Source organism: Leuresthes tenuis, unplaced genomic scaffold, assembly GCF_036924035.1.
Source record: "Leuresthes tenuis unplaced genomic scaffold, fLeuTen1.0.hap1 SCAF_9, whole genome shotgun sequence".
Taxonomy (NCBI): Eukaryota; Metazoa; Chordata; class Actinopteri; order Atheriniformes; family Atherinopsidae; genus Leuresthes; species Leuresthes tenuis.
Window position 1 is genome coordinate 33,272,677 of NW_027325363.1, and position 20,845 is coordinate 33,293,521.

Consider the following 20,845-nt stretch of genomic DNA (forward strand, 5'->3'; position numbering starts at 1 on the left):
GAAACCTGTTTGTTATTGAAACTAATCAGTATTTTACACATATTGTAAAAAATATTAAACTCTTGTTTATAAGACAAACAACCTCTCTGACACAGTGTGCCTAGTGATTCACTACACTAAGTATGATAATAATAATAATAATAATGATACCATTATAAATTATTAAAAAATAACAATATAAAGAATGACAATAGCTTTGTTACAACTTCAGAGCCTCCTAGAAAAATAGATGAAAATAATGGGAAGAAACGGGTGCAACCACACAAACTGGGAGTTGCCTTTCCCGACTGTAAGTGTCATTGTATAAAGTGTATTGCAGTGGATAGAAAGCAGTGCTAAAGAAACCAATTGGTAACACTTAATGTTTCACTTCTATATTGTATGGAACGTGTCTGTTTTATAGTTGGTGGTATTTCATTTTTTCTTGTGTGAAGTTTGAAATTCAGATTTTTCATCTATCTTGACTGTAACAGCATTCTGGTATTACAAACATGGGTTAAACTTTGCCCCTCTGAACAGTTTTTTTTAATTATTATTTCCACTAGAAACTTAAACGGGATTCGGAACTATTGAGTGACAGTAAAGCCCTAAAATGGGTTGTTCTTAATAGAGGTCATATTTATGACTGAAAAGGATGCCGTAGTACTATCTCTCTCTGTGCTATTTTGATCAAAGCATGTCTTAGATAATCAGAAAGACCTCCGGAAACCCTGTCAGCCTCTGAAAAAGGGCATATGCCATTTTTTTAAAAACAACAGTAGTTACTGATGATAATGTGTTGGTATTGGTAAAGAAGATCTTTTTTCACCATTTATTTGAAGATGAGTAATAAATATTTACATGTTTCCCAGATTTTACCTAGATTGATGGAACGGAAGTGAATATTTCGATTGAAGTCGAACACAAAATTCTTACGTTTTCAACACTCTTTGTAAGCCATTGACGTACACCATTGCCAATGCAAAATTCATCATATCTAAGTATTATATTTCTCCCCCTAGCAAAGTTAAGGGGACTTTATGCCTCTAGTGGCATCAAAACTATTATTCTTAAATCATTGATTTTTCTTTTTTTCACATTTTATTTAATGCTATGGGTAAGTCTAGATGGTCCACCTTTAGACCAAACATGATGACACATATTTATTGCTAAAGTATCGACTCCCAGCTGGTGTAGCTGTAAATCCAAAGAATTTACACGCTATAGTAATAAGTGCAATTTCTTATTTTACTTTTCTGCATTCAACTGCCCCCTTTCAGATGCCAGGAAGCTTGTTTTTGGCAGTACACAGCCTGTATGGATACATTTTGTGCCATTTCATATGAACTAATTAATGCCTTAAAGTTACATCTTCATGTAGACCGCATTTCACCCACAACTTGAATATGATTTTGGCAAAATGCCTTATGTGAAATGCCTTATATTCTCCTTAAATTCAAAACTGAAAAAACTACTAAAATGATTTAACATAGTTGTGTTTTTGACATGTTGATTATTAGAACCACATTTTCATTCAAGTGTGTGAAAACAGATCTCGAACATCCATGTTTGATGCTTACTAAGTTCAGTAATATTTGATATAGTATCATACTATTGTGCAAATAGATGCTTTTATTCCATGAACAAGACTTGCTTTGAAGAGATCAGGTAAGTTTTTAATTGCTAGGTTTATGTTCTAGACTTTAGGTGACAAGATTTTGTATTATTATTACTGATTATTGTAACTGTTATGTGTGCCAAGAAAATCTTAGTCAGTGATGTAAAGATGAGAACAGTTCTGACTTTTTAAGATATCATCAGAGGGCAAAACTTGCAACTGTTGTCACATCTTGTTTACCTTTCTCTCACTCCCATGCTTAGATTTACTGTATCTGTATCATATGTGAATGACTCACTGAGATATTTCAGTCCTTGGGAGCCCCAAAGTAACAAACACCCAAATGTATGTAATCAAACACTTTTCTCATATGTCTGCTCTTTTGTTTTTTACTTTTAAAATTGAAAATCAAGGAAAGAAAAACATTTTAGTGGGTATGTACCACACTGTCAAAAATAAAAGACTGTGTGATAAGTATCACAGATATAATTTTTGATAATAACATATATGAGAGTAAAGGCTATCCAAAATCAGTATAGTAACCACGATGTCTACACAACAGCTATGAGGACAGTAGCAGTGGAACACAATATTGTTGAGCTCATTTTCAGAATTATTTATTTATTTTATTTTTGATGTTTTCTGACATGAACACAGACAACAAACAATACAACAAAACAACTTGGCCACAAAAACAAATCTCATACTACTTGTGTGCTATACACAGTACAATACACTCGAGAAAATCGTCTCCCCATATTAATGATCTATGAGGGTATCACTGGGAGGATGTGGGAACCAAGTATATGTACATACACATATATACACAATCACACATATACATGGAAATGCTCAGTCCTATTACATTAATTGACAGCTGGGAGGAAACTGGGTCTCTCTGGTTCTGTTACATATGGCGATCTCTCTAGCTAACCACCATATTTCCAACCATGTAGATTCATCTATTGTAAGATTGAAATCAGCATTCCATTTGCATCGAAGATACTCTCAAGTTCATACTGTTAGCAGAGTTGAGTTCAGCATATCCCTGACCGAGAACTGCTTTCTTGCCTCCAACAAGAAGTAAATCTTCCACTGTGCGTCCAGGGGCTCTTCACTGCTTTATAACTGGCTGTAAAATTCCCTGAAAGCCTTACAGATATTAACTGTGTCAGACTTCCTATGTCCATTTTTGTCTTTAATGGATGAAATTGTCTGAGAGTCAGTCCTCTTGTTCACTAGTCTTGCAAGATGTTTACTTGGTTTATTACCATACTCGTATAATCTTTGTTTAGCGACTCGAATACTCTGCTCAGCTCGATGAGTGAGAAGAGCATTTAGAGATGCTCTTGTAGCCAACATTGCTTTCATATTGATATTAGAGGGGTATTTCATATGCATATGTCTTCTCCAAATCAGCAAGTGTGCCTTCTAAATTTCTTTGGGCTTCTAAAGATTTACATTGTTTACTTCTAGTATAGGAGATAATAAGGCTTCTAGCATAAACCTTACAGGTTTCCCACAATATTGACAGGGTTATAGCTGGGGTTTTATTAATTTCGTAAAATATGTTAAATTCTGGTTTAAAGTAAGAAATGAATTTGGGATCACTAAGTAAGTGAATTGAACCTCCAGGGATTAGAAGAGCACTGTTTCTTGATAAAGAGCAACTGTAAAAATATTGGGCTTTGATCAAAAATAGAAACAGTTCCTATATCGCAAGACACAATAGAGGAAAGCTTTAACTTTGGGATAAAAAAAAAATCTATTCTGGAACTACTCTTTGGAAGAAAAAAAAAAGTGAACTCTTTAGAAGTAGGATGTACAGTTCTCCCTACATTAATAAACCCAACCTCCTCACATGTGTCTATTAATGCCCTGGCTCTTTTTGATGGGACCCTAGAATCTGCAGGCATCCTGTCAAAAAGCAGGTTCAAGTAGCAGTTAAAATCCCCCCACCACAATACAACATTCAGTTTAAAGTTCAGCAAACTCCAAGAATGCCTTTGTGACAAATTCATTAGGGTGATTTTGGAGGCGCATAAACATTAAGAATTGAGATTTATTTCCGTACAGCAGACCCTTAATTATAATATATTGTCCACTACTGTCCGTAACGCAAGATTCAAGTTTGAAGGGCAATTTCTTATTTATCAGGATACATACCCCTCTGATGTTTGATGTGTGGGATGAGAAAAAAGTCTGACCAACCCAGTGTAAGTTGAAGATGTTCTTGATCCTTCAAATGGTTTTCCTGTAGGAGGGCGATTTCCACTCCGTCCTTTTTGATAGAGGTGAGAATCTTTCTCTTCACTGGATGATGAATGCCCCGTACATTCCAAGAAGAGAGTTTAATACTAGGAATACTCATAGTTAAATTAAGTACTTAGCATATCTTAAATTGTTGCTACTCATCACTGCCACACATTTATCATTATCCACAGCCCATATCCAGCATGTCTTTGGGCAGCATAAATAGTATACCAACAGGACTAAGTGTGCTGATAATGCGTAACAAAACAGTGGCCATTCCTGGGACAAAACTATTTACAAAGGCTAACACTAGGTCCTTCGCAAAGTGTTCTAGAACCTCTAAACTTGAGATCACGCCTCAGAAAGCAGGTTCAAATTCTCCTTTCAGGTGGAGGACCCCCTGCCTAACGCTAAATGTAAGCACACTCCCTACTTATCTGGCACAGTAAGTTATAGTAGGAGTGGCTGAAAATATTGACAGACACTATCCCTACCACGCATAAGTAACAATGATAATAACCATAATAAAAATCCAACAAGAAAAGCGAATAAAATGGAAAGAAAAAACACAATTGGTAGGGCATAAATAACCAAACTAACAAAAACAAGAAGAATAAAGCAAAACCCACAAAAAAATCTCTCAAGTCCCGTATCTTAAGAGCATCTCGTGAGCCTCAAGCCTACATTAAAAATAAACAAACCCCGTGAAACATCACGTAGTTTACATGGGAGGTAATTAATGGGTGCGGCATGGGTGAATACCGCCCGTATATTTCTAGATCACTATACTAAATAATACCCATTAAGATTTATTTATTTATGAAAGATATATCCCGTTCTGAGTCAAGAGTCTTTCCGCGGGGAAACATAATAGGAAGTTGCGGGAAAACATAGCCTCTGAAGCTTCCAGGTGAAGCGCCCGACAATTAACACAAGGAAGTGGCTCACCTCACCTGCGCATCATAGGACAGGTACAGAGAGTCAACAAATGCTGAAGCCTCTTCTGGAGAATGAAAAGTTTTAACCGTGTCATTCACTGTAATTCTGAGGGAAGCACGGTAGATCATTGCATAACAAGCTCCCTCGATGTTCTGGAGCTTCTTCCGTACCTGGTCATATTCGCTTCGTCGTTTCTGTGTAGCAGCAGCAAAGTTGGGGAAGAAGTGAATCCTCGCTCCATCCTGTCAGATGTCTTTGAGTCATCTAGCCACATCCATCACCCTTTGATGGTCACTGAAGTTGTGAACCCTCATTATCATTGCGCGTGGAGATCTTGAGGTCTGGAGACCGGGGAGCCTGTGCGCCCTTTCCAACTTGACACGGCCCGCTTTGGTAGCCAGCTGTAGGAGCTGGGGAATCCAAGACTCCATGAACTTAGCTGGGTTTGTCCCCTCCAGTTTCTCTTGCAGGCCAATAATCCTCAGGTTTTTGCGTCGACCTCTATTGTCATAATCCTGATGCCGCTCTGTCAGCTCCTTCTGTTTTTTATAAAGCAAGCAAGCGCTGATCAGCATCAATTGACGTATTTTCCAACACTGAAATTCTCTGTTCCACCTCACTGACACGGTCAGTGACTTCTTTCAAACTCTGAGAAATATTTGTGGCGATTATCGTGCAGCATCTTTTGTAGTTTTTCATCCATCATGATAGCAATATTCGCTGTCTTCGCTTCAAGGGCTTTGGTCAGACCCGGATCACGTGCTAGTATTAGCCGCTAGCATAGCATCGTTGTCTTGAGGGGAGGCCACAGGCGTATCTTTTTCCTTCAAAAGTTGTTCAGGAGGCATTTTATTCGCAAGTTTGCTCAAGAATCGATCCAGGGACATCACCCAGAGTAATCACTCCGAATTTCTGTGAGATTTAATGCCACCAAGAATAAAAAATGCCAATATTGCAGGATTAGTGTGTCAGAGCTCCGACAAAACGTGGCTACTCAGGTGCTTGCATCACCGGAAGTCCAGAATGATTTGTTAAAAATTAAAGGAAAAAAAAGGCAATTAAAATACAGCCAGGATCGCATTCTTCTCCATGTTGAGCTAAAAGCAGGACAGCTCCAAGGTTTTGCTTCACATTGTTGTGTTGATATCATTCACATTCTTGTGATGAGGCATAGTAGTCAGGAAGGGGTCACCATTAGCTAAAGAGACTTATAAGGACTGCTTCGAATGCACGGACTGAGACATCCTGCAGGGGCTGCAGGTGAACAGTGCCAACAGTGATATTGGTAGGGCAGCAGATGTCATTACAGATTACATCAATTAATTGGTATGATAGTGTCTCTACAGAAGACTGTTGATTGCTTTCCTAACAAGAAGCCTTGGATAACCCGTGACTTTAAAGCGCCTCTGAACAAGAAGAAGAAAGCCTACAGAGATTGTGACAAAGTCAAGCTCAGGGCGGTGCAACATGAGTTGAAGAAGAAACTGCACCAGACAAGTACAGATAAAAGATGTAAAGAAGGTTGCAGCATCATAACACCAGAGAGGTTTGGAGGTCGTTGAGAAACATTTCGTACTACAACAGCAGAGACTGCCAAACCACAGATTGTGATGTAGACAGAAGCAATAAGTATGGATTTGACAAACTGGCTACTCATCACCCTGCCATTAGTAGTGTTGTCACCCCTGCCCCCTCTAGCAGCCTGAACCTGGCACGAGTACCCACACCTGTACCTCCATTGCAACTAACTGCCTGGCTCCTATGGTTTTCATCTAATGCCGACACTACTGATACCTCTTCCTCTTCTACTCCGGGACACTCATCTACACCATGCTTCACTGTGGATGAGGTTATAACAGAATTACGGAGACTGAGGCTGGCATAGGCAGCTGGACCTGATGGAATACGCCCAAATTTGCGTAAGAACTGCGCTGACCAGCTGTGTGTGCCTTTCCAGATGATGTACAAGCCGAGACTACAGCCAGGGAGGGTCCCGTTCCTGTGGAAGTCCAAGGTTGGGCAAGTTGAATAACAATAGACCTGTGACCCTCACGTCACATATCATAAAAACTCTGGAGCGGTTACCTCTAAGGGCGCTCAGACTTAGAGTGGGACATGCGGCGGACCCCTTCCGGTTTGCATACAGGGAACGCCTGGGTGCAGGAAATTCAGTATGCTACACCGTGTCTGCTCCCACCTGGATGATTCCAGTTATGTGAGGATTATGTTCTTTGACTTTTCAAGTGTGTTTAACACCGTCAGACCTTCCTTGCTGGAGGTCAAACTTGAAAAGCACGTGGACCCCTCTGTAACCTACTGGATCACAGACTACCTGACAAGAAGACCGCAGTTTGTCTGATTTAGGAGCTGTGTCTCTGACAAGGTGGTAAGCAGCTCTTGGGCACCACATGGGACCATTTAGGCTCCGCTCCTGACCCCCATGTACACAACAGACTTTGTGTACAACTCCAGGTCCTGCCACATCCAGACATGTATGGATGATATGGCAATTGTGGCATGCATCAGGAGTGGACAGGAAGACGAATACAGAAAGCTGAGAAAGGCCATCAGAGAGGGGAGAGATGAAAACTGTCTTCTGAATACTGCAAAGACCAAGGAAATGGTGTTGGAGTTTCGCAGGACCAAGTCTTCTGCTCGGTCAATTCCAGCAGATCCAGAATGTGGACTTTGAGATGGTGGAGATCTACAAATATTTAGGTGTCCACTTAGACCACCAGCTGGATTAGTCTTGGAATACTTAGGCTCTGTACCGACTGTATTTCCTCTGGAGGTTGAGGTACTTTGGTGTCTGTAGTGAGATGCTCCACATGTTCTACCAGTCAGATGTGGTAAGTATTCTTTTTTTTTATGCTGCTGTCTGTTGGGCAGGCAGCATCAGGGAGAAGGACAGGAGAAGGCTGGAGAAACTGGTGAAAAAGGCCTCAGTAATTGGACATAAGTTAGACTTGCTGAGCTCTGTGGTGGAGAGGTGCACGTCTCATCTAATCTTATGCTTTGTATTAAGAAAAGATAAATGATAAATCGCATACTTTAGATTTAGTTGCTGTTTACCTCTTTCAGATGAACTAATTAATAGTGAAAGGAATGCTTCTTTTCTGAAATCATCCAGTCTTGATTATGTAAATTACTGACTTACAAATAATGTTAGGTAAAAAAACTACCCACAAAATAAAACCAAAGAAACAATGAAGTCAAAATGACCCGCGACACACTCCCACAGCTTTTCTCCTTCTTCGTCGGTACAGAAGACAGAGCAACTTTGTTTAATTTACTGTTTTAAATATGTGACTCATAATTTTTTTTCTTTTTTTTTTTTTTCGGTGATTTTGAGCAGAAAAGTTTCAGATTCTGGATGCTTCAGATTAGATGAATATGTTTAGTGTAAATTTACACATTGTACAATTCATTATTTAGTGTGAAACATAGGCTAACACTGCTTGCATGCAGTAGCTGATGGGAAGCACATTGATGCACATCTGTAGACATAAATAGACCTTTGATGGTAATTGTTTGAATCATGTTTTTAGTTGATTCTGCTGCTTTTTTTTTTTGTTAAATTCAATAAGCATGTACATATTTATTTTGATGGCTTTAATATATAAGTAAATGAACATGTTAACATTGTCCTCGTTCTTTTTTTGTGGTGTCTTTCTTAAGCTTCCCATTAAAGTTGGACATCAGAACACCCACAGTAAAGTCAGCACAGAACACAACAAGGAATGTTTGATCAACATCTCCAAGTACAAGTTCTCCCTAGTGATCAGTGGCCTCACTACTATCCTAAAGAATGTCAACAACATGGTGAGTGAGAAAGGTCTTCTGTTTAATGAGAAGAACATGAACAGATGTAACCATTTATTAAAAAAAAAAAAAAAACCTAATTGTTCTGACTGTGCAACAGTTTTTGACAGTCTTCGTTTGAAATCCTAGTTTTGCATTCTGATGTTCAAACGTAAGAGTTCCAGGCACAATGTCACCCTCTGCCATGGTGTACAGAGAAAAAAAACGTTAAGAGAAGTAGGCCACTCTCATGATACAAGAACAACTTTATTGTTTAACCAGTGCATTTCAGCTTCTGGCCCTCACCAGGGTCATCTTAAAACATTCCATAACAAACATTTAAATAAGAAAAATATGGATCCGAAAAAGACAGAAACATTGAAAAAACAGACCAGCCTCTGTACTGGAAAACACGGTATTAGTTCCCACTACTGTTGCAGCTTTTCTCTAACAGGTTTGAATGAAAGTGTCTCAATTTTTGATTTTATGTGTAAACGCAGTTGAAATCATTAAGGGACACATAAAAAAAACTAATCTTGAGGACCGATTGTGCACCTACATGAACTTTAGAAGTGCCAATTGTAAGCCTTAACTTTTCACTTCTGAAGATAATTGACTTGACCGTGCATTTAAGGTTCACCTTGTAAACTCTGAAATCTTGCTGGTTACTTCAAGTACACCTGACAACCTAAAAGTATTCACAAAAGAATGATGAAATATCTTTTTAGTCATCTTCATTTAAAAAAAGAAAAAAAGTCAGCAGTATTAAATTTCACAAGTCTAGTTTTATTTTTGTTGTACAGAGACCTAACCTGGTAATGGTACGTAATAATAAATATTTTAGACAATATCATGTTTTGCCAGTCTGTCTAAAAGCTGCCATTGTTGCCATTTGTTTTTTGTTTGCATTGTGCAACCCAACTATTAATCTTAATTTCTGAAATTCTTGTTTTGCAGAAGGATGAATAAAAATTTGAACAGCAATTAACCAAATAAACAAAAAAAAAGTTAAATGCAATATAATAGCTCACAAGAATCAACTTAAACTTTCTAAAAATAAATAACTTAAAAATAATTGGCCTAAGCTGCATTGGAAGGGCAGAAATTGTCAATGAGAAAAGGTGAATTTCAAGGTGTTCAAAAAAAAGTAACTGAGACAAAAGTTTACGGACTCTGAATTTATGTCCAACAAGATAAGCAAGTGTTCCACGTTTTAGAAAATTAATTTCAGAAATTAAAATAAAATGAAGGATTTATTAACTAAACAGTTTTTTTAATTGAAATTAAAACTGCCTTTTAATTTGAAGAAGATCATTAAGTCTGTGTTTTATTATGCAAACAAAATTCTAATAAAGATTGTTTAAATTTTTACTCAGCCATTAAAAGTATTGAATTGAATGAATTGAATTTTATTATTTCATAAGGGTAAAGTTTGGTTTAAGACTCATCACAGGAGTGATGTTTTGATTGTTACTTTCTTCACAGCGGATATTTGGAGAAGCCTCTGAGAAGAATCTCTACCTCTCCCAGCTCATCATCCTGGACACACTGGAGAAGTGCCTGGCTGGGGTGAGGGTTCTCCAATTCTGCTTTTCTCTGTTCTATAGTAGAATCCCTCACAAAATATGGAATCGCTGCCTTGTCTCAGATAAAGTAGTTTAAAAAAATGATTGAAACGTGAATAAAAACACTGTTAGTATTTTGTTGCACCTCTTCTAGCTTTTATGACAGCTAGACTTTTTTTTTTTCATTTTCCACTTAAATTGTTTGATTGGATTGCGATATAGACTTTTTGCAATTTCTTTTTCAGATGAAGTTGAGGAAAAAAATGATTGATTCACCCGAATTTTGAAGAAAAAAAATGTCACCTTGTAATCTGCTTTTCTAGGAGCTTTGGTGATGCTGAGGTTGTTTTTCAAGATGCTAATGCGTCTTGCCACAAAACAAAAGGAGTTCAAATTTATAATAATCTCATATGACAATTGGCAGAATATCATCAAACTGATAATGACTCATACAAAAATGTTAAGTTTGCCTCGTAGGTAGTCAGTTCTCACAACAGAGAGAACTCTTAACTCAAGTTTTTTTCTTCAATAGTGAGGTTGATCCTTCAAAGAATTCAAGTTGTCATAGAAAAAGATGAGCTCAAAGTACCAGCTGTTTATTTTATTTTTTTCAATATTCCACAATTGCTTCCCCCAACTGTTGACATTTTTCCTTCTACTTCATTTGACACACACACACACAAAAAGGAAAAATTACAAATAAAGGCAGATAAAAGCAAGTTTTGCCTTGATATTCAGCTGTCAAAGTTGTTTTGTGTCATATCTGAGTCTGACAAAAGATGATATATTTTCTAAAGCTGAATTCTCCAAATATGGTGATTCTTTCATTTTGCCAGGGCTTATGAAAACAAATGGCAATTAAGATGAGTTGAAATGTGATTTTGTGAGTTTTGGCAACCAGTCATTCTATGCCTTGAAGACATTTAGTTTTTGTTCAGATAGTTTGAGTTTGTCCTCCTAATCTGTGATTTCTGCATTACGTCAAATCCAAAAACTTTTCAATATCCTTGCTGCACTGTACGTCTGCTTAGAGAGCGTTAAGATAAATAATAGCGGGAGATGACCTGTTTAAACATAGTGAAATGGCTGCGGCTGAATTATCGTCCTCTCCTCCAAAAGTGTCAAGGGTCTGGTATCATTTCACCCTCGACACCCAGAAAAAAAAAAAGATTACCTGCAAGTTTTGTAAAGCTGACCTCAGGTATCACGCATGAACATTTGAAGAGGAAGCAGGTTGGAGCTCTGGGAGACGCGGACTCACCATGGTATTTAGATATTTAGCTTGTTAGCGTAGCCTGCTAGCTAAATAAGCAGAGTTGTCTTGGATTTTAACATTAAAGTGCAACATTAGAATTGTATCATTCAACTTCACAGTCCAAAGTTACAACCAGGCTGTATTCTTTTTCAGTTGTTCACATTTTGAATTTGATTTGACTGTTGGTGCATTACTCCCAGCCATCTTCTTAGCATTTTCAGTTGATGTTAAAAGTCAATATATAATATGGCTTGAATGTATCCTTTTTCAGTTTTGGGTTATTTTAATTAGTAATTAACCGATTAGCCGATTGATCGTTTCGATAATCGATGATCAAAATAGCCGTTAGTTGCAGCCCTAATCAGTTCATCCATCCATTTTTTTTATTATTTAAATTTTTTTTTTACCATGGTTCGCAGGGGCAGGTGTCGAAGCAGAACTACATAGACCTCGCTCCCCAACCCTTTAATTTTAAGCAGCTCTTTCATGGGATGCCATACTATCTCAAAGTTATTTGAAAGACACTTTTATATATAATGTCTCAAGTTTGCCCAGGTTTTGCTTCCTGCTGTGATTAACCAAAGACCTTACCAGGGAGGCACATGAAAAGCATTTCGTAAAGGTGCTTGAAACACTTCAGTAAACTCCTTTTGATGGGGATGAGCAAAAACTCATTGCTTATTGCCATTGGTGACCAGTAAATTGACAGCTTTTCTTTTTGGTGGATCTTACACCTCACCAGTGTTGACTGTTGCGTTCCTCTAATCTGCCTGCCGTGTTCTGCTTCTTTTTTCCCTGACGTTGTCAAATATCTGTTTCCCCTTTCCTTACAGCAAAAACTGTTGCAAAAAAATCAAGTACAAATACACATCAAGTCCTTGTTGTTATCTAATTCTGCTGAATGACCATGAAGGACAGACCAGAATTATTAGCCTGACTTGGATGCAAGGGTCAAAGTTCATATTTTATTCTTTGATTCTTGTCAGACTTCTGTATGGTGTTTTTTGGTGGCTAGGACTGTCTGAGAGGTGAATCTATTTATCAATACTTAATTTGTCTAATTTTTAAGGTTAAAAATCCAAGGAAACGATAGAAATCTGCTTGATGAAAAACATATTACAAAATCCCATCATTTATTTAACAAGAAATATGTTAAAAAGTAGATAAATGCTTACTGCTATGTATTATTACCATGTAGACCCATGGTGATGAAAAAGATTAGTAGCACTCTGGTGCTGCTAATCAGATGCACTTGATCAGTTGATCAGAGCAAGTGTGAGCAACTCTATGAAAGCGGAAGTCTTGTGAATTTGCAGTGCCGAGGAGGAATGACGTCCTTAATTATAACTGCCCATCATTGTGAGAAGGGTTAGAAGATCATTTTGGAGTCCATCATACTATGAGAAAGATTATTCACAAGTATAAAACTTTCAAGACTTTTGCCAAACTTCCTAGGAGTGGACATCCCAGGAAGGTCACCCCAAGGTCAGACCATAGTATTTTCATAGCAATAATAAAAATGAAAAAAACTTACATCTCAGCTACATCTCAGACTCTACAAACCTCGGTTACCATGTTAAATATTACATTTAATGACTACAATTTGAAAAAGACTGAACAAGTATGGCTTGTTTGGAAGGGCTGTAGGAGAAATCATCTTCTCTCTTGAAAGAATATGGTGGTACAGCTTTGGTTTGCAACTGTGAACAAGACTCCTGGAACAATGTTCTTTGACCAGATGATAAGAAAATGGAGAAAATAATGGCTTAAACCAGGTAAGGCATTGCGACAAAGTTCCCAAGGACACCAAAAAATCTACTACAGAATGGCTGAAAAAGACGAGAATCGGGGATTTGCAATGGTCAAGCCAAAGTTCTGACTTCAAGCTAACTGAACTGCTGTAGTGGGACCATAGGCCCGCTCTGCATACATGAATGCTTGCAAACCTCAAGAAACTGAAGCAACATTGTAAAGATTTGGGTGACAAATTTCATCTACAACATTGTGAGTGACTGATAACATCATACAGACAACTATTTCTTCAAGAAATACAGCTGAAAGTGCTTAGGATACTCTTAATTTCTATCTCTTGGCTTAATTTTTGTTTAATAAAACTTCAGAGGTTCTTTAATTGAAGATGTATTAACCTAATTTTAAGAGTGGGTATGAACTAGATGATCCCTTTTTATTTGTGTCCTGATATGTAAAACCCTTCAGTGTTTCCCACAGAATTTTAGGAGACTGTGGTGGGAGACTCTCTGACCTTACACTTAAGTGCATTTTGAGACCATGGATGTAAATTGCTGCATATGAACATACGTTGACAAATAAGAACTTACAAAGGCATATCAGAAGTATTTTAAATTTAATTCAGAATAAAACACTACCAAAAACGAACTCACTCCCTCCTTCATTCGAACAAACAATCTACTGAACAAACAACATTTTTGGACAGGCTATTTACAAACTATTTACACGCTCTGCACCCAGGTGCTGAACATTTTATTTTTCTGGGCTTTTCAAAGAACAGCTACAGAGCTCTGACATAATTAAAATCTCCAGGGCTGGATCCATTAATGGAGATCCTCAAGCAGGCAGCGAGGTGTTCCCCCTAAAGTTGATTACAGAGGTTTGATTTCACCTAAAAATGAAAATAACTGCAATTAATCAAAAGTAATGAAAGCAGGAGGTGCCTTTGGAACACACATTTTGTACCCTAGTCTGGTTAGGTATACAGTTCCCTGTAAATGGATTGAATATTAGGCACACCACTCAGCAACTCTAGTCATGCCATTTTGCCTTACTCGATTCATTGTGGAGAAGTTCCTCTCACAGTTTACACTGGAAACTGGGATGACCAGCGCAACTGCTGCCAAGTGGCTCAGCAATGGGTAGATTTGTCCCCATTCATCACACTCACTTGCCAGGAGAGACAGGACTTCAGATTGGTTCTTGTCCTAGAAAAAAATATTTTAGAGATGTTGATCAAGTTTTGTCTTGATCTTGAATTGAATAATTAAGTCTTGAAAAAAAGTTTGAGTTACATCAAAAAAAGTGTTTATTTAAATCAGGAGAGGAGAATATAAATTAACAAGCCACATCAGCTCGTTGGTACAGGGAGCTCACAACCCCCCACCTCTGCTGCCAAAGAGGCCGAAGCAGGCATATTTAATAATCCATCTATACATCGGTTTCTGCAATAATAAGTTTCTCCTCCATGGTTTTTACTCTCACTTTGCCCTTTTCCGCCTCCGCCTCCGCCTCCGGAATCCAGGTCAGCTGTGTCCTCCGCTGTTCATTTGCATAAAGTTGAGCCTCTCTCAACTTTCGAAGCTCATGAAGCTCATGTTGCGCCGCTCACAACGCCGGCCGCTCATCGACGCCAGCTTACATTGAAGCTGAATGGCAGCTGGCCGCCTCGGCCGCTAAAGACGCTTTTGGTGTGAGCGCCCGGTAACAGGTGATTGTGCTGTGTGCCTGCTCCGACTCTGAATGCTCGGTGGTAATGAAGCAGCGGAGCCGACTACGTTACAGAAACTCTGAAACCGAGACGGTGAAAGCGACCATCGTCGGTGGCCGTGGAGTAGCCATTCCGTAGCGTGGGTGGATCCGGTAGAAATAGACGGTCCCTCACGAGAACTGCTGAGTTGGTGTCTTTGACGCACAAGCCACGGTAACCTCACGTCATAAGTTAGGAAATCAGTCAGTGGGTCTGGATCAAAAGTAGCTAAAAGCACTGGCGTAGAGGGATGAGATAAATGGCGCGAGCGGCAGAGGGAGAAATGGCGGAAAATCAGCACCATGGCGGGCAGAAAGTTAGACTCGGTTTGGTATGTTAGAAGTTGACTGGTTTGATGAGATCAACAACATAGCCTACTGCTCCATTATCCAACTTTATAGCTTTCTCTCTGCATGGGCTCTATTGGCCAAAGAAGAAGTTGCACTTACCCCGCAGTCGTGCTCCGCAGTCGCGCCAAATGCATCAAGAAAAAAGTGACGTCTATGAGCGTGACGGGTGCGGTAGTGAGCTCGCATTCTTCCTCTCGCTTGGTTATGGGCGGTAAGAAAGTACAGCTGTGGAATGGTCTGATAGACTGACAGATCTTTTTTGTTGTTCTTGTTGTTTTTTCTCTCTCTCTCTCCATATGACACTGTGGCGGGCCCAAACAAGACACAATCTCCTTCATGAATGGGAAACACTGCTTTCAGTTGAAATAGGGTAGTCTTTCTTTTTTATATAGCTTTATCATTTCTTTATCTGTACAACAGTGTGTTCATGTGCAATTGTTACAGCACAAGATATGCAGTGTTAAGTAAAGCAAACTTAAGCAAGAAAAAGTTGAATGGCATATAGAAGAGATCTGAATCAAAATGATTAACGTTCATCTATTGTACACTTTGGTTATTACTAACAAAGTCCATGCATGCAAGTGAAGTTCAGCTGCTGTCTGAACATGGCAAAAGAAGCAAAAAGAATTCCGTTACCATGGAAATATTTTGGCAACAGAAATTATTTTATTGATCAAATAAGGGTACATATATTTTGTCTGTTGTTCTTTTTAATGGTTGACACATTACCAATCAACAAAACAAACATGCTTAGCAGAAATGAAATCACTTAGATTGACATCTCATAGATTTGTATGAGGAGTGCAAAGCATGCTAACAAACAAAATAAGAAAAATAATTTGTCTTTGGCATGTTAGGTGGTTTACTTCAGCCAGGATTGATTGTATGGATCTAGTAGTATTATGGTTTGTCAACCATTGTATTGACCTGTCTAATTTCCCAAACAAAGTCACATCCAGTACATTGCATTAAAGAAAGCAAGATTCCCAGTTAAAAGTAATTCTTCTGTTGCTGTAATTCTTCGATTAAAATGAATACAGCCATAACCAAAAGTGAAACCTAAGATGCAGCTACTCAAATAGCTCAGAAATGTCTCCATTTCAGATAAACAGACAAATATGGAATTAAGTCTTATCCCTCATTGTGGGAATCTTTGTCACTGAAGAATATAGTTTGAGTTGTTTTGAAGAACAGTGGCTCTGTTACATGAGAAAATGAACCTTTTATTCTTTGTCGACTCATTGATTGTATTGGATATGGACTCGGGACTGACTTCTGACTGATGTCTGTATTTCTGTATGGTGTAGATGGACTGCTTGCAACCAGTGAGAAAATGGAAAAACACAAAGGCCATGGTTTTGTACAGGTGTTGACCTATAACAGTTTTAAAGCCCTTTTATGCTGACTCTTTCCTTCCCTACCCTTCCTTTTCAGCAATCTAAGGATTGCTTGCGCCTTGATGAGACTATGCTGGTCAAACAGCTGCTGCCAGAGATCTGCCATTTCATTCACACATATCGTGAGGGCCATCAGCACGCTGCTGAGCTGCGGGCCTCAGCCTCAGCTGTCCTCTTCTCTCTGAGCTGCAACAACTTCAATGCCGTCTTCAGCCGAATCTCCACCAGGTAACTCAGTTACCCAGTGCCTCACCAAGTCAAGCCAGTTCAGTTAGTTTGAACCTTTACTCAACAGACAAAAATAGAAGGGAGAATTGTTATTGTCTTCACTGACAAACTTTGTGTTACTTTGAAAATGTGCGAGGAAAACTTTTAAAGAAAATTGGGAGAGTGGTATGTTTACCATTGTGTTACTTGAGCCTTCCTTTTAATGAGATTTAGTAGTTGAAAACTGAGACTATTGTAGTTTTTAAAGAAAAATCTGTGTCCGTCTGTTTTTGTTGTCCCATTCTCCTCCTTTTCATACACCATACAATTTGAATGGGAAACAGATCTTGAATGCAAGCACGTGTACTTTGTCACTGAAGCCGCCCTGTTGTAAGTATAGCAGAAATAGCTCTGGCATTGTCCTGCTGATCCACAGACCTCCCAAGACAAAACCTTTCCTTGATGGTAGTAGATGTCTCCTTTAGAAATGCAATATACACATTTGCATCAATGGTTTTCCGCTGAACCATCCAAAGGTTACCCTCACTGGCAGGGTAATCGGGTGAACTGCTCAGGGCTAAGACCGAACAGTACTGGAAATGCATATGGGAGAAAGAAGCAACATATAACACCAATGATCCATGGCAGGAAGATCTAAGAGTTGACCACAGCAGTCTCCCAGAACAGGAACCAGTGAACATCAAAGTGGCAGACCTCCAAGAAAGGGACTAAATATATGGGGTTGGACTGCAACAGGCCTCAACATGATACACCCATTGGCTAAAACTATCAGCCCTCCATTTACAGTACAAATGAACCAGCTGCTAATAGGTGGATCCCTCTCTGGTTGACTGGTTGACTTGAGTTAGGACAGTCCTAATCATGAGTGATCCACTGAAGAGGGTTATTCCATCTAGCCAGTAACCTGCATCTGTACAACATGGAATCTCTTATCATGATGGATAAGATGAGCAGGCACATGGGTAAATACATGAGTGAGACCCAGAATGGAATTGGAGTTAACACCAGAGGAGCTTAACATCACCTTCTGATCAACAGAACTGTCACTTAAGACTGTAAGATCAGACATACAAATCTGTGCACCACCTGGACTGATCACAAGAAAGCCTAAGACTTGATACCAAGCACACGGATACTGGTATGTTTGGAACTCTGAATATTAACAGGACTATAAGAGCCTTCTTCAAAAACTCAATGGGATTTTAGAAGACAATCTTGGAGTGTGGCGTCAACCAAGCAGATTCTCTGTTCCCACTGCTGTTCTGCATAGGTCTGACCCCCTTCAGCCAGATCATCACAAAGAGTGGCTATGTATACCAGTTTTGAAGTGGAGCAAATATTAGCCACCTCCTCTACATGAACGACATAAAGCTCTGACTGAGCCAGGACTGAGCAAGACATCGACATGCTGATAGACTTCATCAGGATATACAGAAATAAATGCATCATCTTAACCATGCATAGTGAAGGAATGTTTAATAAGACCATAAGAAGATTAAGACAATTCAGTTTAGTTTTATTTATTTGTTTTAACAAATGTCACCTCCAATTACAATCCAGTTTATTGCAATACAATCAAATCTAATTACCGTAAATTCCAGACTATAGAGCGCACCTGAAAATAAGCAACACCCTCTAATTTTACGGGTAGCCTACCAGGAAAAGTCACTGATCGCCTTCTTCATCTTCCTCCTGCGCACTAGAACCATCAAAGTCATCTTCTTCAGTACCTCAGAACTTTGTCACTCCCTTCAGTCTCTTCGTTGTCGCTCACACAATTTCATCTCAGATTGATCGCCTTTGGCGTTCTCGAGTACGAGGCGCTATTTTACGATGATGCTTGCATCAGTGGACACTCCCATCAGTGTTATTTCTGCAAGATTGTTCTTCTTTGTAGTTCAGGGCTTTTGTCTTTGGTGGCTCCTTCGTTTACACCCAATTCTGACATCGTTACATCGTCAATTAATCTGCCTATTGCAGAATCTTCTAGGATTGTGTTACTTGTAACCTATAAACTTTTTGAATTGTGTTGTCATCAAATTCTAGATTTATTTATTTTTGGTCACAGATTGAAGTTTTTTTTTGGAATCCATTGGAAAAGTGTTTGTTTATACATTTGGCAGATGCTTTTATCCAAAGCGACTCATTTTATAAGGGTTTGTACTTGATGACTCAGGTCCACTTGTGATATAGATATGAAGTTTGTTGAAAAACATCTCAAAGTTTTTCTTTTTATAGTGTACTACCCATCTAGATAATGGAAAAAGTGCAGAAATGTAAAGTAGTAACATCCTAAAGTTAAATGATTTAGTTTAAATGTAGCTTACTTTTTTTTTAAGGTGTGGCTTTATATTTTAATTTTCTTTTTTTACATTTTCAAGCCGCTGCATTTAACATTGCACTTCAGAGGCCTCACATTTACTCAGGGAGTGGTTGTGGAAGCATCCTGCCCCAAAGCTTTTATCATCCTTTTCTGTTCTGACACATTTTTCTTTTTCTAGTAGCAAAAAAGGACTGAATAATTTCTACAAATTCTACAGAATATCAATACATATGCTACTGACTCATCATTGTTTGTTTGTAGCTTTTCAGTTTCGTGTCCAATTCAAAAAGGTCTAGTCATCGCAGCATGATCTTTTGGTATTTCAGAACTATTTCATTGTTCAAATTGATAATGACAAAGCCACGGTTAACTATTTTTGTTTTACACTTGGGAAGCTGTTTCGTGTCATTTCCTGTTCATGTGCTACGCTTTTCAACATTAATTTCATGTCTTGAAAATATTTTCAGCCATAGCGCACAGCTCCAGTGGTTCATGATCATCCGGTTGACTGGGTTGGATCGGACCTCCAGTGGAAAGCTAAAAAAAAAAACCTTGACCTCGTGTCTTTGCCTTTTTGACTGCATCCAGGGTAGCAGCTTTGATATGTGTGTCTCTGCAGGCTGCAGGAGCTGACTGTGTGCTCAGAGGACAATGTGGATGTTCATGACATTGAGCTGATGCAGTACATCAATGTGGACTGCTCCAAACTTAAGAGGCTACTGCAAGGTTTGCTTCTACTGTCTATGCCTGTTTACGTTTAAAAGGTGCTAAATATCGCCATATGCAGTTATTAATACAATATTGATTCAATTCAGCATTTGTAAGCAGCTGGATTAGTAAAATACGTGAGAATTACTTGCAACTAAAGCAAAATGATTGTGTTGCAGTGTTATTTTTTGGAGAAAAATCTATCATTTAATAACACGTTATTTTCTGTAATGCTGTTTTGTTTTTTCCTTTTCAGAAACAGTGCTGAAGTTCAGAGCTCTCAAGAAACCCGCCCAGCTAGCAGTCATCAACAGTTTAGAGAAGGTACTTGTTCTTCCAGTCTGAATCTGTCTTGGTATAATACTGGACATTTGTATAGCTGTCAAAAATGAATTCTGTCTCTTTTGTAGAAATGTGTGCTTGCACAGCCCTAATGAATAGCTGAAATGACCCTCAGTTTTCTCCCTACAGGCATTTTGGAACTGGGTTGAAAATTACCCAGATGAGTTCACCATGCTGTACCAGCGTCCACAGACAGATATGGCAGGTATGAATGGTTTCAAACTGGTCCGTCAAATTTTGATGTGCTGATGGCCTGTGCTTAGGCTATATCACTTCTTTCACCTTTCACTCTTTACTGTTTGCTGCTGGCTCATTGGCGCCGCACGTTCAGCACTCAATTCGGCCTCTTTATCGAGCAAATAGAATGTTAATGCATAATGAGTGCGCATCATTCTGTCCTTAAGTAGGCAGTGTGAAAAGAGCTCTTGAGAGACTCGTACAAGAAACCAAAAGCAATAACGTGCTAATTAAAACAGCCAATTCTTATGGTCTTATCATATATTCCTTGATTATTCATGGTGAAGTTTATCTTTTCCTCCTTGGGATTTAATCGTCTTCCAAAAGTGGAAGAGCATTTATTTTTTTCAT

The 20,845-nt window shown here is 38.7% G+C and overlaps 1 protein-coding gene across 3 annotated transcripts in view; it reads left to right on the forward strand.

Moving 5' to 3' along the window:
• nf1a (neurofibromin 1a) overlaps nt 1–20,845 on the forward strand; it is a 105,183-nt gene that overhangs the window by 1,356 nt on the left and 82,982 nt on the right. For all 3 annotated transcript variants that reach the window (XM_072393136.1, XM_072393138.1, XM_072393137.1), the window contains exons 2-7: nt 8,468–8,611; nt 10,076–10,159; nt 16,694–16,884; nt 19,827–19,933; nt 20,172–20,239; nt 20,387–20,462. In XM_072393136.1, coding sequence (XP_072249237.1) covers nt 8,468–8,611; nt 10,076–10,159; nt 16,694–16,884; nt 19,827–19,933; nt 20,172–20,239; nt 20,387–20,462 — 670 coding nt within the window. The remainder of the gene's footprint in view (nt 1–8,467; nt 8,612–10,075; nt 10,160–16,693; nt 16,885–19,826; nt 19,934–20,171; nt 20,240–20,386; nt 20,463–20,845) is intronic.